We start from the raw sequence: 24,248 nt of genomic DNA, 5'->3' as shown, positions 1-24,248 counted from the left end.
CAGGCAGGGGCATCCTTAGAATCCGGGAAGCTGGGCTAGGGAGGGCAGTTTCCGGGACGCGACCCCACGGCTCGAGCGCAGTGCTCGGCTAGAGCATCTCCGAGGATGTCTCCGCCTAGCGCCAGTCCGGGCCGGGGCGCACGGACCCTTCACTCCCGCAGGATCGGGAGTCCGGAGCTTCCTCCACCCAGGCGTCCCGTCCGGGTGAGGAATCCCGTTACCCTCTCAATGCGCAGACACAACTCCTCCAGTTTTCCTCGCCCGAGAGAACCCTGATCCCGACCCCTCTCCCCATGTTATTCTCAGTGGTATTAAGACACAAAGCCTCTGTCCACACTAGCGATGCCCCATCTCCTGGACCATCTTTGCGGAATTACACCCCGGATCTTAAAAACGCACACGCGCTTGCGCACACAAACACACACACACTCACACACAGAGGCACGCCTAGCCCCCTTTCCTCTGGTGCTTCCATTGCTCCTCTATGAGCTTCCAACGAGATGTGTGGAGCCCGAAAGGTTCTGTCCAGCTGAGGCGGCGGCCTTGGCCCTGCCAAGGCCTTTCGGTTTTTCCAGATGGGGATGAAATTCCCCCTCCCCATCCCACCTCCCGCCCCGCCCCGGGCTCGGAGGGACTTGGACCTGAAACTGCGGGGTCCAAATTCTCGACTTTGTATCCTGCCCTCACTTGGGATCTTGGCGCTGGCAGTTAAGGAAGGGGAGGTAGAGGGCCGGGGAGTTGGGGTGGGAGGTGTGGAGACTGGGCGAGGATGGCGTTCCGTGAAGTATTTGTAAGAACGGGGAAAAAATAATGGTCCCTACATGTAAGATGGAGGCGGCTATGGGCTCAGGTTACCGGCCTGAGTTGCCGGCCTGAGCCTGGAGCTGGCGCTGCTGCCGCCCCTGGGGACGGAGGTGAGGCAGTGCAGAGGCGCGGCCTGGCGCTGGCTCTTCAGGTGGGGTGAGACAAAGCTGGTTCAAAGCCCAGGCTGTCGTGCACCCCAACTACCACAGAAAGTTCGACAAGGAGTTAGCGTGATTGTCTTTCTTGGTCCCAGAGAGATGAAGTCCTCTATGTGACAAGATGAAGCATGCCCCTCCCACGACCTCCATTCCACTCCACAAAGGTGAGAGACTCACCAGGCCCCAGCCTCCTGACCCTCTAGAAGAGGGATAGCCTAGAGTGACAGTCAGATTTGACTTGTAGCAGCGTGACTCTGGTCAAACTCATTTCAGTGTTTTAAAATGTTCAGTGTACACATCTGAAAAATGGGTATAATACCAACCCCCAGGTGATCAAATAGATAATGCACCTGACAGTCTCCACTGCACAGCAAGGGCCACACAAATTTGGGTCAGAGATCTGGGGTTCCCCAGAGTTTAGAACTTGTCTCTTTAAGAGCCTCAATTTCTCACCTGTAAAATGAGGTTAATCAGAATGCCTCCATCGTAGGTATTCGTGAAGCGCAAGTAAGGTATAAATGTATGTAAGAACACTGTTAACTGTAGTTAAAATAAGTAAGTGGTGTTTGTCAATGTGAAAGATCATTAAAAAGGGATTTATTCATAGTAAAAGTATGAATAAGCTCCAGGGATGTAGTGGAAAGGGCACCAGGGTCCAACTAATTGCAGTGTTAGGATTTGACTAGGAGTCCCTTCGATCCCTGGGCTTCCTTGGTCTGCCAGTGGCCTTTCCCCTCCTTACTGTGTGAAATGGGGCAGGAATCACGCATGGTTCTGGAACTTATGGTTCCACACAGCCATCCTGCTGTCACTGCATGAGACATATCCAAAGAGAATAGGTGGGTGAAGAAAAGCAAGGCTCTTCTCTTGATTTGAATATGTTTAGCAAACCAGATAGAAACGTGAAGTCTATCAGGCCTTTTTCAAGGCCACTCATATTACATTTGAAATCTCCACCTGTTTGAGTGAAATACTTGGAAGTATTTCTTTTGAAAGTATTCGTTCACTGACAATTAAATGACATAAATAGGAAAGAAAGAAAGTGGTGGTGGTGGGTGTGGGGAGTAATTCATTGGGCAGACTGGACCTTTTCAGTTACTAGAGGCCATAATAAATAAGATGCCAAACACTGGAGTTTTCTTAGCCGAAACCTTGCCTCAGATTTGCAGGCCAGGTTTGTCAAGATGCTGTTTGCCTCTAGTTAACAAAACTCAGACCTGAAGAAAATGTGCTATCTCTGTTCATTTCTTTTTCCCAGGAAAATCTGCTAAGTATTAGAAGAAATTTGAGATGAATGGAATCCTTGTAATCTGAAGGATTTGTTAACAATAAGAATATTTACATAGCATTTCAGTTTACAAAGTGTTTTTATATCATTCATTCATTTAACAAACATTTATTGAGGGCTCACTCTGTACCTGGCCAGGGCTACTTAGAATGGGGCCATTCTTTTCATCTGAGAAACAGTGTGGTATAATGCCTAGGGGCACAGGCTCTGGGGCAGGCTACTCGAGCTTTCACCCCAGCTCCCCACATCTAACTTTGTGCCTGGGAGGAAGTTATTTAACCCCTCTCTGTCATGACTTCCACATCTGTAAAATAGAGATAATATTAGTACCTCCCTAGCAGATTTGTTTGAGAACAGTGCCTAAAGTGGGGATGATATTAACAATCTCAGGCAGAGTTTCCACATAGCAGTCCCTCTGGATCTATTTAAAATGTTGATAAAACGGCAGGTTGTGTTCTTACCACTCCCTCCCTCTCCTAAACTGACTTCCCATCACTTTTGCAATAAAACCTAAGCTTTCCTGGCTTCAAGCCCCCACGTGATCTGTCTCCCGCCGCCTCTCTGACCTCATCCTGGCCCATTCTTCCCCCTTGCTTAGTGTGTTCCTGCCACACTGGCCTTTCTGGTCTTTAGAGAAGCCAAGCTCATTCTTGCCTTAGGGCCTTTTCGTCTGCTGTTCCCTCTGCCTAAAACACTCTTCCCCCACATCCTTACATAGCTCCTTTCTTTATACCATTGCAGCCTGGGAGAAACCTTCCTGACCACATACTCCCTTACTTCACCCTCTGTTACCCTTACCATAGCACTCATTAATACTTGATAGTCCATTGCTTATTTTTTGCCTCGCCCACTAGCCTATAAGCTTCATGAGAGTTTGTCTTATTCATCCCTGTATGGCAGTGCTCAGAACATGCCAGACATGTGATAGATATTCAATCCATGTTTGTAAGAATGAATGAATGAATAATAGCCTAGTAGAGAAGACATGTTAAATTTCAAGAGTGACAGCTTCAAAGACAGTTACCACTTAAGTGTGAATTACCATGTATCAGACTTTGTATGTATGAACCCATTTAATCTTAGTAATCTCAGAAGCCACTCTCTATAATTATCTCCACTTTACAGATGAGAAAACTGAAGCCAAGCGAGGTTTACTAACTTCCCTACGGCTAATAGATGGTAGCCCTGTACTGAATACCTGGCACCTCAGGGGTGACAACAGGGGACCCAATTCAGACTTGGGTTCAATGGCTACTTCTTATTGAGCTTCACAAAAATTCTGTAAGGTGGGTATTAATATACCCCTATTTTATAGGCGAGGAAACCGAGGCTAGTAACTTTAAGGACTCAGCCAGGACTATGCCAGTAAGAAGTGACAGAGTCAGGACTTGAGCCAAAGCCCAGAGAGCTGTCCCTTCCACCATGCAGAAGGTCTCCTGGACAGGATCAGGCTGGGGCTTAGGAACAAGGACTTCTTTTTGTCTGTCCTCTCTTTGGCAGCTCCTGGGCCCCTTGTGAACTCCTTCCCCTGCTTGCTTTACAGGCCATGTGGTCCCTTTGCAAACTGCTGCTGATTCAAGTCTCTCTCTACGGATGGCTGAGGAGTTCAGGTCCTGGGATAAAATGTTGCCAGTGCCCTGTGTGTGCTGGGGGTTCAGGGACACGGCTACCCTGCCTGGCTCTTCAGGTGTCACAGGGACGGTGCCGAGAGCTTATACAGGCGGCACGCCCATCCTCTGCCAGCTCAAAAGGTCCCCAGGGTTCGGTCAGGCTTGAGGAATTGGGCGTTGGCAGCCACTAACATGCCAGACGGACAGAGGGGCATGTGCTCCTGGGCATGGCAGCACCAGCTGCTTTCCCTCCTCGCCTCATCCTGGAGAAAAGAGCTCTCTGGAAACAAAGCCCACTGCCTAGCCTCTCCCTGCTGCTGCTGCGGGGCGGGGGGGGGGGGGTGGGGGGGGCGCTCCCTTATTGTCCTGCCAACCATTCACAACATGTTTGGTTCGACATGTATAGTTTAATCCCTCCTCAATACAAAAACAAAGATAGCCGTTGTCATAGTATTAAAGAAAAATGTTTTATTTATAGAAGAACTATGTGATTTAATTTTGTATGTGTCCCTATGACTGTGACTTTATATCTATATATATAGATATAATCCCCATTTTCATTCTAGGCATGTCTCTATTATTAACTGTGTGACTAAATAACAACCTTTTTATTTTGGAGAAAGAAGATACAATTTGTTTGAATGAGGTTGCATCATCATGTTTCCATGGTGGTATAGTGGAGAGAAGGCCCTGTCTTGTTCAATTTAAACCCTATCCTCAGTTTCCTCTTCTGTCTAATGGGGATAATCATGCCTATATCACATTATTTGCAGGTTAAATGAGCAGTAGTGGTAGACTGTAAAGTTTCCTATGGTGGCCATGTATTATTCATCTAGAGAGATTGCATCAGGGAAAAAGATATGCCCTTTATCATTCACGGAGTGGTTATCCCAAGGAGAGTAAATTCCTGCTAATATAAACTCAAGTAAGGGGGAGAAGACATAAGCACTCATAGGCCTCTGCTAAATGAGAGGCAGTTTATCTCTTGGAACCTTTTTTTAAAGATTTTTTTTTTATGTGGACCATTTTTAAAGTCTTTATTGAATCTGTTACAATATTGCTTCTGTTTTATGTTTTGGTGTTTGGGCCATGTGGCATGTGGAATCTTAGGATCTTACTTCCCCTACAGGGGATCAGACCCACATGTCCCTGCATTGGAAGGCAAAGTCTTAATCACAGGACTGCCAGGGAAGTCCCTCTCTTGAAATCTGAAATCTTTATATCCACCCTGTTGTGCTTAGTAGCTCAGTCGTGTCTAACTCTTTGCAACCCTGTGGACTGTAGCCCACCAGGCTCCTCTGTCCATGGAATTCTCCAGGCAAGAATACTGGAATGGGTTCTCATGCCCTCTTCCAGGGGATCTTCCCAACCCAGGGATGGAACCTGCATCTCCTGCAGCTCCTGTTTTAGCAGGTGGATTCTTTACCACTGCGCCACCTGGGAAGCCCATGTCCACCCTGGGGGTATTATTATTTTGTTTGACTTACAAAGGAAGGAGCTGAGGCTCAGGTTGAAAGCATGACATCCCTCTTGATATCCTGGCTTTGCCCATTACTTCCTGTGTGACCACAGACAAGTTGCTTAAACTTTCTGAGTCTCAGTTTCCTCCTTGATAAACCAGATCAGTGTTTGACACCTAGAGCAGATTGGAGGTATGGTCAGACATGTTCAGAAATAATGCTGGCTGTCCTGAGATGGCTCGTCACTCTTACCTCACCTCTTACTGTGTGGGTAGCAGTCAGTTTTGGGTTAAGCCGTACCAACTTAAAATGGACTCCCCAGAACTGCTGGCAGCAGAAAACCCACGTGGTGAGACTGAGGCGCTTCACAATGGCCCTTTGACACAGATAACTGAGTCCTGGGAGGACAGCGGGTGTGTTCTTAGCTCCCTGCCATCCCCAACTCTGCCTAAGCACCAGGAAGTCGAGCGCCATCCCCACAAGTGTTAGAACAGTAGGAGCATACAGACTGTGATCAAAAAGGTATTTGTCATTTGAATTACTTTAATAATCTAATTCCATTCTTAGATAAGCTAGATATTCTTATCTCTACTACAGAAAACAGAAAGGTGCTCATTTTTCTGTTTGCAGTTGACATTGTTTTATTGTCTCAAACCAGATGAGCTTTGATAAGAAACTCCAACCCAACTTAATGACAGAAAGAAGGGCCACAGATGACATGTGCTGAAATCAGAGTTCTCACTGGGGATTTTCAGCTCCAAAGGGGCAGGAATCTATAGGAAAGAGTAGGCTGCTCAGGGCAGGTGCAAGTTGGGGCTGCTTCGCTGCAACCCATGCTGTCCTGAGAAATGGAAGTAGTTTTAGTTGATCATGACATTTAGATTTTTTTTTAATGTAATTGAGTGCATGTTATGTTGCTTCAGTGTATCCAGTTCTTTGTGATCCCATGGACTGTAACCCTCCAGGCTTCTCTGTCCATGAGATTTTTCAGACAACAATACTGGGGTGGCTTGCCATACCTTCCTCCAGAGGACCTTCCCGACCCAGGGATTGAACCTGCATCTCTTGTGTCTCCTCCATTGCAGGTGGATTCTTTACTGCTGAGCCACCCGGGAAGCCCTTTTAATGTAATGTTGTTCAGTTGCTCAGTCATGTTTGACTCTTCGCGACCCCATGGACTGCAGCACGCTAGGCTTCCCTGTCCCTCACCATCTCCCAGAGCTTTCTTAGACTCACGTCTATCGAGTCAGTGAGGCCAACCAACCATCTCAGCCTCTGTCTTCCCCTTCTCCTGCCTTACCCAGCATCAGGGTCTTTTTTAATGAGTCGGTTCTTTGCATCAGGTGGCCAAAGTATTGGAGTTTCAGCCTCAGCATCAGTCCTTCCAAAGAATGTTCAAGACTGATTTCCCTTAGGATGGACTGGTTGGATCTCCTTACCGTCCAAGGCACTCTCAAGCATCTTTTCCAACACCACAGTTCAAAATCATCAGTTCTTCAGTGTTCAGCCCTATTTATGTTCCAGGTCGCACATCCATTCATGACTACTGGAAAAACCATAGCTTTGACTAGATGGACCTTTGTCAGCAAAGTAATGTAATGTAATGCCCATCCTCAAATATGTGGTTAGTCACAGTTCTATTCTGTCCTCAAATGATGGTCCCAGAACCAGCAACATAAGCATCACCTGGAACTTGTTGGAAATGCAGTGTCAGAAACTCCTGTGTGGGATCCAGCGATGGCATTTTGATAAGCCTCCAGGTGACTGATGGAGAAGGAAATGGCAACCCACTCCAGTACTCTTGCCTGGAAAATCCCACGGACAGAGGAGCATAGTAGACTACAGTCCATGGGGTCGCAAAGAGTCGGACACGACTGAGTGACTTCACTTCACTTCAGGTGACTGAGAGGGCTTCCCTGGTGGCTCAGACGGTAAAGAATCTGCCTGCAAAGGGGGAGACCTGGGTTCTATCCCTGGGTCGGGAAGATCCTCTGGAGAAGGGCATGACAACCCACTCCCGTATTGTTGCCGGAAGAATCTTATGGATAGAGGAACCTGGTGGGCTACAGTCCATGGGGCCGTAAAAAGTCAGAAGTGACTAAGCACAGCACAGCACAGGTGACTGAGATGCACTCTAACGCATAAGAACCACCTCCTTCCCCTCCTTTGTGAAGCCTTTTCTTGGCATTTCTAATATTGTAACAGTCCATGTCTGTGATCTGCCTTGGCTCTAACTACCAGATTGGAAGTTCAGTACATTCTGTTCCCAGATGTATATTTGCCAAGGAGTTAACATTGTTCAGAGCCACAGGTTCTCTGACCCCTTGCTATAGTTTTTTAATGGCCAGAGTGGGTGTTTGGTTTCTCATGCTTAAGATATTTTCCAAGTGAAAGGCCTTGTGGCCATGCCCTGTGGTGCCGGACTCTGGGTCAAGTTCCCGTTTGTCCTTGTCAAGGCTAGACCCCAGATCTTGCTTTCAGGTGCTTTAGCCCAGACACCAGATACTCTCTCTGCCCTCCCCTGGTTTTGGAATAGGCCTCTCTAATTTTCTAAGAGTAACCCTCCTGCCCCTGGAGAAGGAAATGGCAACCCACTCAGGTATTCTCGCCTAGGGAATTCCAGGGACAGAGGAGCCTGGTGGGCCGTAGTCCATGAGGTCGCAAAGAGTCGGACACGACTTAGCCTGAACAACTACAGCGCTCCTGCCCCTAGTCCCATTCCTGTTAGTTCTGAAGAGTTGGTCTGTTTTATATGTGGGCACTGCCTCAGGTCACTGGTTGCTTATCTTTCTTTGCATAGGCCTCTGCAAAGCAGTGAAAGCCAATCTGTGTTCCATCCGTGGCATGTGCCAGGCCTGTTTCCCTGGCACTGCTGTCCTGATCTCACTGGTTTTTATATGATTCTTCTGTTGTTTCCCTTTGTCTTTTTTTCCCCAACTACAGACTTATTTTTTTGTTCATCTCACCTTGTATTCACTGACTGGTTTTTATATGATTCTTCTGTTGTTTTCCCTTTGTCTTTTTTTCCCCAACTACAGACTTACTTTTTGGTTCATCTCACCAGTGAATTTTCGCTGACTGCCATGATTAGTCTTAGAAAGGGGCAGTTTCAGTCCATAAAACTGAATTCCTTTTGTTATGCGATACAATGGATATGAAATAATTAGCATTTAGCAGGTGATTTCTTATAAGCGGCTGTGTACATCTGGGTTTGTCTCATTCCAAACCCCCTGCTCCGTCAGGTTATCATATGGGCAGGGATTCAGTTAAAACTCTTGTAAAACAAGAAAACCAGCACTGCTGGCAATTCGGGATAAGTTAGAAAGCCACGTCAAGGAAATTTAGGGAGAATGGACAGAAAGTCCTTTCACAGGTGTTAAGTCTGTCTTTTCTAGGGCTTCCCTGGTGGCTCAGCGGTGAAGAATCCACCTGCAATGCAGGAGCTGCAGGAGACGCAGGTTCCACCCCCGGGTCAGGAAGGTCCCCTGGAGGAGGGCATGGCAGCCCACTCCAGTATTCCTGCCCAAAGAATCCCATGGACAGAGGAGCCTGGTGGGCTACAGTCCATGGTGTCACATAAGAGTCAGACATGACTGAAGTGACTTAGCAGACACGTATGCAAGTCTTTCTTCTCCAGTGTATTCATAAATCAACAACTCCAAAAGCGGAGTAATGAAAATGGTGGCATGAACCTCCTCTTCGTGAGGCTGTAGATGCCCTAGAAACACTTAAACTGAAGAAACTGATTGCCAGGCGGTGGCGGATACACTGTGATTCTGTTACAGTTTGAGTGATATTGGAGAAGGAAATGGCAACCCACTCCACTATTCTTGGCTGAAGAATCCAGTGGACAGAGGTGCCTGATGGGTTACAGTCGATGGAATTGCAAAGAGTTGGACACGACTGAGCGACTAACGCTTTGAGTGATATACTTTTCTTAATTTATTTCCTTAATTTATAACTTAAAATACTTAAAAAAAAGATAGTTAAAAAATAGGCTATATTTGTAAAAACTACAAGGTTTTCATAGATACACCTGCTTCCGAATTAATTCTAACCCAAGTTGCCTTGGATAGTGTTCTCACTGAAGTCACATAGGCTGTCTGATTTAGCGTTACTGCAGGTGGAAATCCCCCACACCATCCTCCTGCAAATGCAAAAGGGGAAATAGGGGACTTATAGCCACCATTTATTGAAAAGCTATGTACTATCTGCCAGCCAGGCACTGTACTAGGTACTTAATCAACTTTTTACTTTCTCTGTAATCTCCATAACAAGTCTAGGGAAGAAGGCAGGCTTAAGATTTTCCATTGTGTGGTGCTAGGTGTTAATCCCATCTCTGACTTGGATAAGAATTTGAAATATGCCAGAATTTTTTAAAATTTGAGTTTTAAAATAGGTGTTGAGCCAAACTTGTATTAAAGTGAACTTTATTGTTCTTGCTGAATCCCCATGAAGAATCAAGTGCAATAATGGATTTAAAGGCACTTTGTACTATTATGCTTTTTGTACAATGCAAAAGACTATTACATGACTGGCATTTCAGTGACTCGACAACTTTAAAGGCGTCCACTTAATAGGGAATCATGTTTGAGCTGTTCTCTAAAGTTAGAGAATCTAGAAGGTATCTTTATTAGGTCAAGGAGGAAGCTCCTCTAGAAGTCTGCTGGAAATAGAGCAGCATGCATCAGAATTGGACTTTCACGTCTGTGAAACACAGATAATTGGGCTGTAAAGATGGCATATTAGCACGTTATTCTCTCTTGAATCTGAGCAGCCTTTTCAGTTCTTTCCAGTTCCTGAGGATCCTGCAGTGAAAAGGAAGAAGGGGAAATCTGTTTATTGCATGTTGGGCATATGACTTTCTGGGGGTGATGCTCTAATCATTTGTATTAATAGCAGGAGTAAGTATGTGCTCGACATGGACCATTTCTCCAAATTGATCTGTCCCTTGCTGCCCAGTACCTGTTCCTTGCTCTCAGCTGCCAAACATCTTCCTGTCCTCTACACTTTTTTCACCAGTGTTGAGCTGTCATTGATCCGGCTCCTGTAAACAGCAATGTTTGGTACTTGACTGACACCCTGATATTATCCTGGTCTTCAATAACCCCTACCCCCATCCTGTTGCGCAGATATGCAGAACAGGGGGCTTCTGCATCTTCATCTCTCAAACCAGTTTCTTGGGCTTATTCCAGATCCTTGAACATTTATGGGAGAAACTAGCCAAGTCTTAAAGATGTGCTAAAATGGATATCCTCATGTGGGAAAGAAAAAAAAAAAAAAAAACTTGTCTAGTCTAAGAAAAAATAAAGCCAAAATCAGTTTCCTCCTGGTGCATGTTAACATCGTAAAGTGTTGCTTGGGTATGTTGCCCTCTTTTATTTATTTATTTATATATATCGGAGAAGGCAATGGCACCCCACTCCAGTACTCTTGCCTGGAAAATCCCATGGATGGAGGAGCCTCGTAGGCTGCAGTCCATGAGGTCGCTAAGAGTCGGACACGACTGAGCAACTTCATTTTCACTTTTCACTTTCACGCACTGGAGAAGGAAATGGCAACCCACTCCAGTGTTCTTGCCTGGAGAATCCCAGGGACGGTGGAGCCTGATGGGCTGCTGTCTATGGGGTCACACAGAATCGGACACGACTGAAGCGACTTAGCAGCAGCAGCAGTAGCAGCATATATGTATAAAATAATTTTTACTTTATTTATTTTTCTTTTTTTTTGGCTTTGCTGGGTCTTCATTGCTACATGGGCTTTTCTCTAGTTGAGGCAAGTGGGGGCTGCTTCTGGTTGCACAGGCTTCTCTTGTTACAGAGCACAGGCTCTAGGTGCAGGGGCTTTGGTAGTTGCTGCACATGGGGTCAACAGTTGCAGCTCCTGGGCTCTGGAAGATAGGCTTATTAGTTGTGGCACTGCTCCACAGCATGTGGAATCTTCCTGACACAGGAATTGAACCCACATCTCCTGCATTGACAGGTAGATTCTTTACCATTGTGCCTCCAGGGAAGCCCTACGATGTCCTAGTAAAGCATTTTAAGGGAAGGTGAGATTTCAGAGAGCCTTTGTTTCCTGGTGAGTAGGGATGACTTTTCCATGTGTCCTCCTAAATTAATTTCATTTTGAAGTAAACTGACCATCGTCCCCACTCTCAGACTCATCTGGGTAAAGGATGTTTCCAAGTAAGCAGTTACAAACTCTGCCTACTTAATCCTTCAGCCATTGCTGAAGGCAATGGTAAGGATTATGCAAGCTCTTGGTTTCTCCTCCCTTCCATTTTAAAGCCACCCTAAATGGCAACCCACTCCAGTACTCTTGCCTTGAAAATCCCATGGATGGAGGAGCTTGGTGCAGGCTACTATTCATGGGGTCGCAAAGAGTCGGGCACGACTGAGCAACTTCACTTTCACTTTGCCAGCATCAGGAGAGGGACATTGGAAATCACGGGTAGGGGAATATTGATCCCCTTGCCCTTTTACTATGTATGGGCAGATCTGATGGAAAATGGAGCAGGTAAGATTATGGACCAGGAGCATGGGGGGTTTCTGCAGGGTATTCATTTTCTGCCTTCGATTACATCAAGAATAACTATATGGATTTTTACTCTGGAATGGAGGCCTTCTTCAAATTCACATAATTGAAAAAAAAATCTTGGCTTTTGTGTATTTCAGACTGAATATAACTGTGTGTCTTTGTTTTCTCCTTTCCCTTACCGGTGGGCACGCAGCACGTGTGGAGTGAGAGTGAAGACTGCCTGCCTTTCTTGCAGCTAGCACAGGATTACATCTCCTCCTGCGGCAAGAAGACGCTCCATGAAGTCTTGGAAAAAGTCTTCAAGTCTTTCAGACCTGTAGGTGCCTGCTTGGCTTCCAAAGCCGTCTTATTGTCTCCAGTGACTGTGCTCTGAATAACACGGATTGTGGGGAAAGTGGGCAAAACCTGGAATGACTAATTGTTTTTCTCTTGTCTGCCCTGTGGCTTAAAGATAGCAGTTCGTGGAGGGAGGCTGAAGGCGGAGAGGGAGGGGGAAACGGGATGTGACACAGCTGTTTGTTGCGGGGATGATGGTTATTTCTAGCATCCCTTGAGTTAAGAATCTCTGATTGGGTGGGAAGCACACAGTCTTTTATGAGACAACTGAGTATTCCGGTTCTCATCCAGTAGACTTAACACCAAAATGCTTGCAAGTGCTATGGAGGTTCTCTTGTAATATAAAATTGCCAGAAGGCGGTATAAAGGATGTACCCTCATGTGGATGGATATGGAGGCGAAGAAACTGGATAGTTGTTCTTTTCTCTTTTGATAAAGTCTCTTGTAGAGAGCTTGCTTCCCCCACCTCACCCCCTGCCCCCCAGCCTCCTTAGGATTTAGGAATCTGGATGTTTGTGGTTAGCTGATGGTTTGTTTCATTCTAGCTGAAAAGCATGTGAAATGAATACTCACCCCTATTTTATAAACTACTTCTCTCTCTTTATTGGAAGACAAAGTCAGACTGTGTGACATTTCCCCCAAGTTCAGTTCCCTGCCCACTGTAAGCACTCTACAGTTTCAATGTTATTGGCTCTAGAATTTCCTTTTTTTTTTTTTTTTTCAAATCTTTTAATAGAGTATCTACTTTTTTATAATTTTATTTTTGGCTGTGCTGGGTCCTTGTTGCTGCTCTGGCTTTTCTCTAGTTTCAGTAAGCAGGGGCTATTCCTCTAGTTGTGGGAGGAACTAGTCTAGCTTGGGCTTCCCATTGTGGTGGTCTCTCTTGTTGTGGAGCACAAGCTCTAGTGTGTACGGGCTTTAGTATTTGCAGCACATGGGTTCAGTAGTTGTGGTTCCTGAGCTCTAGAGCACAGGCTCAATCCCACACGGGCTTAGTTGCTCTGAGGCCTGTGGGATCTTCCCTGATGAGGTATTGAATCCGTGTCTCCTGCATTGGCAGGGGGATTCTTTACCACTGACACATGACCCACCAGGGAAACCCCTAATATCTATTTCTTTCTTGGAATCTTCAAACTTGTTTTTTGTTTCTCTGAACATGGTAGGCTTAAGCTGCATAAGAGACTTTGGGATATTCCAGTGTTTCAAAATTTTGAAGTCTGTTTTGTCATCTTTTGTTTTCACTGGGTCCCCCTCCTGGTATCTTGTTTGTGTGTGTGTTGGATTATCTCTGTGTGCTTGAAAATTTGTATATTTGTATTTGAAAATTTATATTTCAGGATAAATTGAGGCCTAAGATAATTGTACTTTCCTCCAGAGAGGATTCAGTCGGAGACCACCTTCAAACAATTTAAGACTTGTAGTTCTTAGAACTCTCCAGGTGACGCAAAGCCAGGTTTGCAGGCCTGGTTTCTTCTTGTTCTGAGAGCAGACTCAGTCTGTTCAGGCTTTTATAACAAAATACTAGGTGGCTTATAAACAAGAATTTATTTTTCATTGTTCTAGAGGCTAGAAGTCCAAGACCAGTGTGCCAGCAGAGTTGGTATCTCTTGAGGGCTCACTTCCTAGACAGGTAGCCATCTTTTCATTGAACCCCATATGGTGGAAGGAGAGAGAGAGAAGCCAAGAGCCTCTTTTATAAGGGCACTTGGTCATTTATGAGGGCTCCACCTACATGATCTGATCACCTCCCTAAGGGTCCACCTTCTAATATCATCACCTGGAGGGTTAGGATTTCAGCATATGACTTTGGAGGGGAGAACATAAATATTCAGACTCTAGCATAGACTTTGGGGTCCTAGCCTAAAGTGAGGTTGGTTTGTCACAGAAGCTCCTTTGTTGACTTTGGTCTCCCTAGCTCTTAGAGTAGGCCAAGCAGGCCATAGTTTCTTTGAGAATAGTAGATGAGCTGTCCTCAGGACAAAAGCAACTTTTTATGATAGGCTTACCTCTATGGGTACTAATTCTCAATATAACTAAGAAGGCATTTTTCATATTGAATCCAGCATTTTTAGTTCTCTATGGAAGAGTTGGTCCTGACCAGTATCACTTAATCCACCATTATAAGAAGAGGAATTTTAAATGGCCTTCGTCACTCTGTCTGATTAGTATCATTTGTCCAACCAATTCTTTTTGTTGTTTATTCATTTTCTAAGACTGTTTGACTCATCCAAAATAGATTTTTGACTTACAGATACTGGTCTATCCCACTTTGATCCATTCAATTTGTATTTACTGAGCACCCAGTAAGCGCTTGACACTCTTTACTGCTCTGTCCCTAGCACTTGAACCAGACAGATGAAAATCTTAGATCTCACGGGGCTTGTATTCTAGTGTCAAGGAGACAAGATAATTGAGGACAACACATAACGTGTTAGTGACAAGTGCCAAGGAGAAAACAACATGAGTCAGGGAAAGGGGGTGAGGAGTGTCTGAGGCCCTGACAGTTTTGATTAGGGGAGCAGGCAATGCTTCCCTGAGAAGGCTACTTAAGTGAAACTGAAGTGAGATGTGGGCCGTGAGGGGATCCGCAGGAAGAGCTTTCCAGGTAGGGAGAACAGCAGATACAACCACAGGGGGAGAGAAAGCCAGGGCTCAGGGAACAAGGGGAGGCTGGTGTGGCCCGAGTGAAGGGGGAAGGCAGGAAGAGTGAGAGATGAATCTGAGGAATTTCCAGGGCTTGCGGGTCACAGAAGGACTTGACCTGGGGAGCCTCTGAAGGGCTTGAGCACCAGAGAGATTCACCTAGCAGAGAGCAGGCTGTGAGGGGGAGAGGGGGTACAGGAGCCCCATAAGGAGGCTGTCACTGTCATCCAAAAGGAAGATGAGGATGACTCCAGAGTTCCTCATCTACTCACTGAAGGGAATGGCGTTCGTTTACTGAAATGGGACAGTTGCAGGAAGAAACTTAGGGAGTGAGACCACCAAGACTTCAGATGTGGACTTGTCAGTGTTTGAAATGCCTTTTAGACATCCAAGTAGAGACATCAAAGCAGGCAAAAGTTAAAGAAAAAAAAATGGATTCCCGTAAATCTTACCTTCCCCTCCGACCCCCTCCCCCAAATATCTGATTAGCACATGATACTCACTTTGCAGCTGGTTTCCACAGAGGGTCCACTCATGAGCTGGCCACCTGATTCTCATCTGTGGTGGCTAGCAACAGGTTACCGGCAGAATGTGCTTCACTGGGGAAGGTGAACTCCCACCAGAGCCCCTTTTGCCATCTTGCTTTATCAAGCCTATGGCTGTGCTTAAGCAACCAGGCAGCCGTATGTAAAGGGGAAAAAATGCAGTCCAAAAAATCCAGATATTTAGCTAAAAGCGATTGACTTGGTTGAGTACTTTCTTTCAGATCAAGGTGCTTTGTGTAACAGAGACACACAGATTTTATTAATGCTGTTGGGCTTCCTGAGTTCATTTCTCAAGTGGAGCCTTCTGCCAAAGCGGGCAGGATGGTTCTCCCAAGGTGGGGCCTTTGCCTGGTACGAGGCCCCCTTTGCTAGGAAAGCTTTTGTGTGCTGGGCGCTCCAGCTGAGTTTTTTGTCTTCAGGGAAGTGCCTTCTCAGGGCTGCTGAGGGTGAAATACACACAGGCTTGGGTTTCTCTCAGTTAGGATGTGCCCTAGATCGGATGAGAGGGGAGTGTTACAGACCCGGGTGAAGGACTTCTGGAAATCAGGGGGAAGCTTCACCCTCTCCCTCTCCACAGAAGAGTGCCTTTCTCCCCACTGCTGTTTATCTGTTTTATGTAAAGGAGGCTTAGGTTATGACTCAGGAAAGGGTCTTGTTGCTGTCGTAGCTCGTAGTATTTGTTGAAGTAACATGTACCCAAATGCTGCAAGGTTATCAAGCCGGTGAACTTGAGTATGTCATTTGCCTGAAAATTTTTGATAATCTGATCCAATTGTGCAGCTGCTTTTTTTTTTTAATAGTTGGGGAAACCACAGGAGGAATATTTTCACCTTCATCTTAGAACAGCCTCACTCATGGCTTTGAATCCTTGTTTTCCCTTGGCAGGCCCATTGCCAGCCCCTATCCTGTGGACCTTTCTATTGACAGCTTTCTGCTGCCTTTGGGGGCAGCAGTCAAGCAGAGTCAGTTCACTTTGCTGAAGCCCACACATGCCTGCCTGCCTGGATGGAGTCATCTCCCAGCCCTCCCGAGCAGCACCTGCCCGAGAGGCTCCGCGTGCTACGTAGCGCGCTTTACCTTTAGACCTTCCCGTTTCCTAGACACTGTGCTTCTCCCTGCTTTCTGTTTGCCTCCCCGCCCCTCCCTTGCCAAACAACCAATCTCACAGAGTCCGTGCCCTACCAGAGAAATCTGTTGTTGGATTTGACAAGAAAAAATAATTATTCTTTTTCTTATTCACCATCTTACCTTCCTCTTTTTCCTCTGTCTCTTCATAACATAATTAACAAAATGCAGGATCATCTGCTGTTGGTGAGTAAGAGACAGGCGTGTGCGCTCAGTCGTGTCTGACTCTTTTCGACTCCATGGGCTGTAGCCCACCAGGCGCCTCTGTCCATGGGATTTTCTAGGCAAGAATACTGCAGCGGGTTGCCATTTCCTTCTCCAGAGTATCTTCCTGACCCAGGGGTAGAACTCGCATCTCTTTGTCTCTTGTGTCTCCTGTGTTGGCAGGTGGTTTCTTTACCACTGCGCCACCTGGGAAGCTCCTGTAGGAGACAGGGCACAGTGCCTAGTCCTGTGCTCTAGGGGCTGGCTTTCTGGGAGGAGAGGCAGCCCAGAAAAGTACAAAGAAGGCCCAGGTTACATGACTAAGCACTGATTTTGGTCCAGACACTGCCTGACACTGTGCAGATGGAGGGAGGGAGTTCCATTCCCTGTCTCCTTGCTCCACTCTGCTGGTTCTTTGGGGAAGTGTTTTCCGAGAGGATGTCAGTGAACAGGCACCGACCGCAGCATGATGGTTGTGGTCCCTTGACCTAGTTATGCAGAATCAGGTTACTACAGTGATGAAGAACCCATGCTCTGGGGGGCAGGCTGCCTGGATTCAAATCCCAGGTCTGCCACTTGCTGGCTGTGTGACCTCAGCTAAATTACTTGACCTTGCTGTTTCTCAGTTTCCTCATTTGTTAAAATTAGGAAACAAATGACAATAGTTACCCTAGGGTTGCTGTGAGGATTAAACAACACGAGTTTTGTTGGGGACTTAGTGCAGTGCAGCACACATGAGAAGCACTGATTAAAGGCTGACATTGACATGGATGGGATGGGGACACTTGGCAAAATACTGTTGAGAAGTGAGCTCAGTAGTGAAAATTTTCTTGGGACTCTTAGGTTTTTGGTGGAGAGAGAAAACCATTTGCTAAATCATTTCGGCACACACTTAACAGAATCTTCTGGCTTAGGTAAAGGATTTTCAAGGGGTAGTGTTGAGGTATTATAGCCAAAAGTTTATCAACATTGATTTTGGCAAAATAATAATCATCCATTCAGTACTTCATCCATGCAGTTCACTGGGGTGGAGGCTCGTGCTACAAGAGGGACGACCAGATGCTCCTCTCCTGCAGAGGGACACAGGACCAAAGAGCCTCTGGTGACAAGGCTATGAATGATACTTATTTTCTTTTCTGGATTTTCTAAATTTTCCATGATGTTACAGAAACCATTTATGATCAGGAACTATGTTGTGATTTTTTTTTAAATGTTGTTTTGTCCACAATGTGTCCAGAGGACTGGGAATCTCAGATGTGAGTGGGCTCATCGAGGAATGATGTATGGGCAGGGGCTTCCCGGGGAGGTGAGACTTGAAGAAAGGGCAAGATCCGGATTGGGTCAGCAGGGGAGGAGGGCTGGCCAAGAATAAAGACCAGAAAGGCCTGCCTTGGCTCCTTTACTGAGAGAACCTTAGAGATGTCCCTACATGGGGCATGGTGCTCAGCCCCGGCCTGGCCAGCTCCTAGCCTGTGTGGCCTCTAGCAGGTTGTTCAGCCTTAGTGTTCCCATCTTTAAAATGGGGGTCATACATGTTTCACTGTCTTATGGATGCATGGAGAGCTTCAGAATCAGAACACACACAGGGCTGTCAAAGCCCAGCTGCCCTGTCAAGGTTAGTCTCCATTTCCAGGGGCTTCCCTGGTGGCTCAGCAGTACAGAATCCGCCTGCCAATGCAAGAGACATGGGTTCAGTCTCTGGGTCAGGAAGATCCCCTGAAGAAGGAAATGGCAACCCACTCCAGTATTCTTGCCTGGGAAATCACATGGACAGAGGAGCCTGGCAGCTTACAGTCTATGGGGTTGCAAAGAACAGGACATGAGTTAGTGACTGAACAATAACTACAGCTCCATTTCCAGCTCATAACTGCTGTTAGGAAATGCATATTAGGTGGATATGCTCCATGGATGGAGCAGGGCAGCCTCCTCCTGGACTTACCCATCCTCTGCTACACTCCAGGGGCATCCTAGCTTCTACCTAGTTTTCCCCCTTCCTGCCGGATTGTCATATTCAAATGCTACATGTGTGCAGTGACAACACCACGCAGGCTGTCACTGCGGTTTGTGAGCAGATGGGTTTCTCTGTGTCCTGAGACCAGTAATGGCTTCAGAGACACCTGTCACCAGCCTCGATAAATGTGAGTTGGAAAATTGTTGGAGTCCTGCATTTTTCTTGTTTAAATGGTCCTGAATTGATGGTTGCTGGTTATCACATGAGTGAGCTAGTCAATGAAAGAGTGGTTATGGGTCTAAGTAATATTGATCATACTGTTCCTTTTTATCCCCTCCATGTTTTTGTATCTTTTATTTAGTAGTGATTGACAGTCTCCCCCCTGGTTAGAGAACAGTTCACAAGAGAAGGGAGAGCTTACCATTTCCAAGTTAGCTGTAAAACCAAACCTCATCTTTGCCCTTTCAGCTCTCTCAAAGCCTTACTCTATTCTCCTGGAGTGTTATTCTTCCTCCTCTTCCCAGCACTGTGGACGTTAGGTCATGAAGCACCTGTTGCTATGACAATTCTCTGTGCTGTTTTGGTTGATGTTGCTTTCATGGCCCTTCATTGAGTGAGAGCCCACGCTTTTCCAGGTTTTCTCACTCAGATTAACCTTCGTCCTCTCCCTGGGGTTGCTATGTGACTCCCCTTTTTTTTCTCTTTTGAGAAGCAGAGACATTTCCACAAGAAAAATTTCCTTAATTATGTCTTACTGACATGAGCAAGATTGTTAATTTTTTTTGCCACTAGTGGCTGGAGAGCTAGGGATTAAACCCCACAGGAAAACCCTTTGTGACCCAGAAAAAGTTCATTTCTTGCTTCTACTCTTCTAGTCTGCTCAAGCATCTGGAAGAAGAGAAAGAATCCACCTGTGGGAAGCTACCCCAGTGGGTCATAAAGTCTGATAGGAAAGATTATGCACAAATGTGGGTTTTAATAAAGACACATTGAATTAACAACATTATAAATCAACTATACTTCAAAAAATATTGATAAGAAAAACAAACACAAAACAGCCAACCACATCCAGAAGAAAACCACATTGAACACTGACAATTTAAGTTTATCATGGCATTTGTTGTTTGCTCATGTTTTGAACATTCAAACCCTTGTCATTTAGGGTATGATGCCCCTAAAGTAAGAGAGTACCTATTGCTCTTGCCCATTTGGGTCTTACATCACTCTTGCCGCTTAACCTCTATTTACTTTTCCTATTATGGAGAAGACAGACTGACCAGGATCCCATCAGAGGTTTATTGGTAGCACTAGCCTCATGGCTTAAGATCGTTGTTTTTGTTCAGTGGCTAAGTAGTGTCTTTTTGACCCCACGGACTGCAGCACGCCTGGCTCCCTGTCCTTTACTTCACTATCTCCTGGAGTTTGCCCAAGTTCATGTCCATTGAATCAGTGATGCCATCCAACCGTCTCATCCTCTGCCACTCTCTTCTCCGGGCTTAAGATAAACAGTGACAAATTTCCCAAATGCTTTAGAGTCTCAGTACTCAGACTGTGGTTTCTGGATCAGCAGTATCCGCATCACCTGGGAGCTTGTTAGCAAAGCAGAATCTTGGGTCCCACCTGAGACCCACTGAATCATAGTCTCCCTTTTAGGTAGATCCCAAGGTGAGTCATGTACACAGCAAAGTATGAGAAATGCTGCTTCAAAAAGTCCTCTGTAAGGAGCTTACAGGGACCTCAGAAGCCACAGGGCTCTTCCTGGAAGCCCCAGATGCCTAGCTGGTTGACCATGCACTCCAAGGCCTAGATACTGTCTCCTTTTATAAAGACAGTATAGTCTGCGTGCTTGAGTGCCACCTTCAGAGATAGCAGATGCTAAATGCCAACTGATTTCAGCCTCAGCTAGTTTATCAGATCAGATCAGATCAGTTGCTCAGTCATGTCCGACTCTTTGCGACCCCATGAATCGCAGCACGCCAGGCCTCCCTGTCCATCACTAACTCCTGGAGTTCACTCAGACTCACATCCATCGAGTCAGTGATGCCATCCAGCCATCTCATCCTCTGTCGTCCCCTTCTCCTCTTTCCCCCAATCCCTCCCAGCATCAGAGTCTTTTCCAATGAGTCAACTCTTCGCATGAGGTGGCCAAAGTACTGGAGTTTCAGCTTTAGCATCATTCCTTCCAAAGAAATCCCAGGGCTGATCTCCTTCAGAATGGACTGGTTGGATCTCCTTGCAGTCCAAGGGACTCTCAAGAGTCTTCTCCAACACCACAGTTCAAAAGCATCAATTCTTCGGTGCTCAGCCTTCTTCACGGTCCAACTCTCACATCCATACATGACCACAGGAAAAACCATAGCCTTGACTAGACGAACCTTTATACCACCTTTAAAAAGACCTGGAGTTAGTTTTGCAGATAACCAATACTCTCATGGGTCCAAAGAGCTTTAGTTCTCAAGGATTGGCATCTCTGCCCGTTAGGTACAACCCTGTTAGGATGGGTGGACTCCAGTAGTCCCTATGTGTTCAGAGAAAGTTCCGAAGGAGCAAGACCCTGGGAATGTTATCATTGTTGTCCAGAACAATCATAAAGATTTTTTTCCAGGAAAGTGAAAAAATTTTACTAAAATAAAAGTGAATGATTCTATCAGGAGTAATTTAAATATACTTGACAGGATTTCTTGGCCTGTCTTTTTCCTTATAAGAATGTGTGGGTGCAGTTAAAGCAAGGACTCAGGATTCTTCCCAGTATGTTTATACTCCTGTTTCTGATATGTCTTCTTGACTGTTAAAATTTTGGATGCAGTAATTAAATTTATTTTTTTTCCAGTCTGGCTCTTCAATCTATTCTTTTTCCCCCCAGTTTTATTGGGATGTAATTGACATAAAGCATTGTATAAGTTTATGGTGTACAGCATAGTGATTTGACTTACATACATCATGAAAAATAGTTATCACAGTAAGTTTCATGAATATCCATCATCTTATATAGATACAAAATGAAATAGAAAATAAAACCTTTCTTTCTTGTAATGAGAACTCTTAGGATTTACTGTTTTAACAACTTTCTTATATAGCATGCAGCAATGTTTAATTATATTTACCATGATGTACATTACATCCTTAGTATTTATTTATTAATAACTTATAACTGAAAGTTTGTACTTTTTGATTGTCTTCATCCAGTTCTCCCTCCCCACCCCACCCCCACCTCTGGTAACCCAGAAGTTAGATTTATCTACCATAGATGAGAGTGGAGGCAGAGGTGGCAATGCTAGATTATTACATTTCTGTATGGTGTCCTTTCTTGCTCTTATGCTTTTTTCGTTCTCCTCTGCATGCTTCCAAATTGTACATACTCATAAATGTTGATGCTAACACTGCATATTGAATTTTTTAATGTTTATTACTCAGTTGAAAACACTGAAGCCTCCAGCCAAAGAAATAGCATGGACAGCTGGAAGGGAATCTCCCAGGTAGCCTAGTGGTTAGCTATGTGAAGTCTACAACCCAGTGGCCTGGTTTTGAATCCTTCTTTGACGCTTCCTGGGTAACATTGGGCAAATTTACTCAACATCTCTTTGTAAAGGAGAGATAATACCTACCACATAGGATTATTATGAAGACGTATGGAATTCAGGTACAGAAAGCTGCTTATACTATACCTATCACAGTAGCCTAACCAATATTAACTCTTAGATTGAATCTGAAGTATGACAGAATTGGTTGGTTCATTGGAATGGAAGCCTGGGAATCAAATGAAGAGGCTGATAGAACTGAGTTTCTTAGTTCTCATCCTACTTCCTAGGACTGATTAGCCATGAGGGGGTCTAGAAGCAAGCCCAGTAGAAGAGAGAAGAAGAAACAGTGGGTGGCGACAGGCTACTCATGCATCATTAGTCCCCTTGAATCACTGAACTGGCTGTGCTTTAAAATGAGAAACAGACAGTCTTTGTAACCAGATGATTCATATGAGGCTCTATGGTTTGCAGACCATGGCCACATTCACTTTCTCATTTAATCTCCATAGTTTCTCTGGAGTAGAGCAACTGTCCTTTACAGAGAAGGATGTAGTTTCTCTGGAGTAGAGCAGCTGTCCTTTACAGAGAAGGACGCTGAGGCTCAGCAAAGGTGGGGTCCCCCAACCAGAACCCTGGCTTCCAGCTGCCAGGTCCAGTGCCTTTTCCACAGAACCTCTCAATGAATCTGCAGACCCTTTACTAAGGTACCTGAAATGTCCTGACAGCCATTGAGAGCTACTTCTTTTCTCTCTATATGTAAGGATGGGGGTACATGCATGCGTGCTAAGTTGGTTCAGGCGTGTCTGACACTGCAAACCCTATGGACTGCAGCCCACCAGGCTCCTCTATCCATGGGATTCTCCAGGCAAGAATACCAGAGTGGGTTGCCATGCCTTCCTCCAAGGGATTTTCCCTACCCAGGGATTGACCCCGTGTCTCTTATGTCTCCTGCATTGGCAGTCGGGTTCTTTACCACTAGCACTCCTGGAAGCCCAAGAGCTCTCAAATTAGCATCTGAATGTTTCCTGCCAAAGAGAAGGGCCTCCCAGTGTGGCTGATGCTCTGGACCTAGACCTTTGTGCTTTGGATTCACACACAAGATAAGGTGGGAAGCTGGGCAGAGGAGAGGGGTAGGGTTTCATGCTTGGCTTGCTGGAACCTCTTCTACAAGCCAACCTAAGCTGAGGAGAGGGTGGGTATTAAGGGATACCTACAGTTGGGGTCCATGTGAATTATGTAAAGTATAATGACAGAGGCTAATCAATGGCATGTCACTTTAGGACAAGATGGCCAATATATAGATGCATGCCTCAGCTGCACTTTCTGTGCCTGTGACAGCCATTGCTGACCGAACAGGATCTTCCCCACTGAGCCTCAGAATCGTCCTGAACCCAAGGCTCCAGGCAGCCAGTCAGATTTGTTAACTGAAAAGGAATCCAGTGATCATTCCTCTTTCAAGGAGCATCCCTTCAGTACAATGAGAAGTTACATTTCTTATTGAATTTATGAGTCTTCTTTTAGCATTTTGGTGACTCTGAAGTTCTTGGTCACAGTGACAATATTTATGTTTTATCAGCTACTTCAGTGGTACCGTTCATTCGATACTCTCACCTTGCTGTGTCATCCAGCAGCTCTTGAAACTGAACACCGAAATATTAGTCAACTGTGTTCATGGTAACCAACCATCTTTTTTCCCTCCTTGGAGTGCAGCTTTACCTTTTATTCCATCCACTAAGATACAGAAGGGAGACAGTGGTAGGAGAAAGGGGCTTCTCCCTTTCCCCAGCACACACAAGATAGATGCACACTGTGGAGACAAGATGTGCCCTCCCTGCCCTTCTCCGCAGTCAGCAGTGTCTCTGAGACAGCTGCAGCCTTCTGAGCTCATGTCTGCAGTTGGCCGTGGTGCCTTGGCAGACCCTGTGCATCATATGATCCATGATGCCTGGCAGATGATTTTTGTCCCAAGTATGTTCAGAGGGCTCTCCGAGACCTGAAGAGAGTTTTGGTCTGAGAACTTCAGGGTAAAGGTGTTACTTTGGTCAGGACTCTGCTTACCCTTTCCT

At 45.6% G+C, this 24,248-nt stretch overlaps 1 protein-coding gene across 1 annotated transcript in view; it reads left to right on the top strand.

The window, feature by feature from the left end:
- Window positions 1–105: 105 nt before the first annotated feature.
- MTURN (maturin, neural progenitor differentiation regulator homolog (Xenopus)) overlaps window positions 106–24,248 on the top strand; it is a 32,811-nt gene continuing 8,668 nt past the window's right edge. Inside the window, exons 1-4 of the mRNA XM_010829419.1 lie at window positions 106–204; window positions 576–722; window positions 1,428–1,469; window positions 12,018–12,173. Of these exons, the coding sequence (XP_010827721.1) occupies window positions 106–204; window positions 576–722; window positions 1,428–1,469; window positions 12,018–12,173 (444 nt within the window). The remainder of the gene's footprint in view (window positions 205–575; window positions 723–1,427; window positions 1,470–12,017; window positions 12,174–24,248) is intronic.

This window comes from Bison bison, unplaced genomic scaffold (assembly GCF_000754665.1).
Source record: "Bison bison bison isolate TAMUID 2011002044 unplaced genomic scaffold, Bison_UMD1.0 scf7180017858770, whole genome shotgun sequence".
Classification (NCBI taxonomy): Eukaryota; Metazoa; Chordata; class Mammalia; order Artiodactyla; family Bovidae; genus Bison; species Bison bison.
Note: the sequence above shows the minus strand (reverse complement) of the source record. Positions and strands in the feature narration are given on the sequence as shown.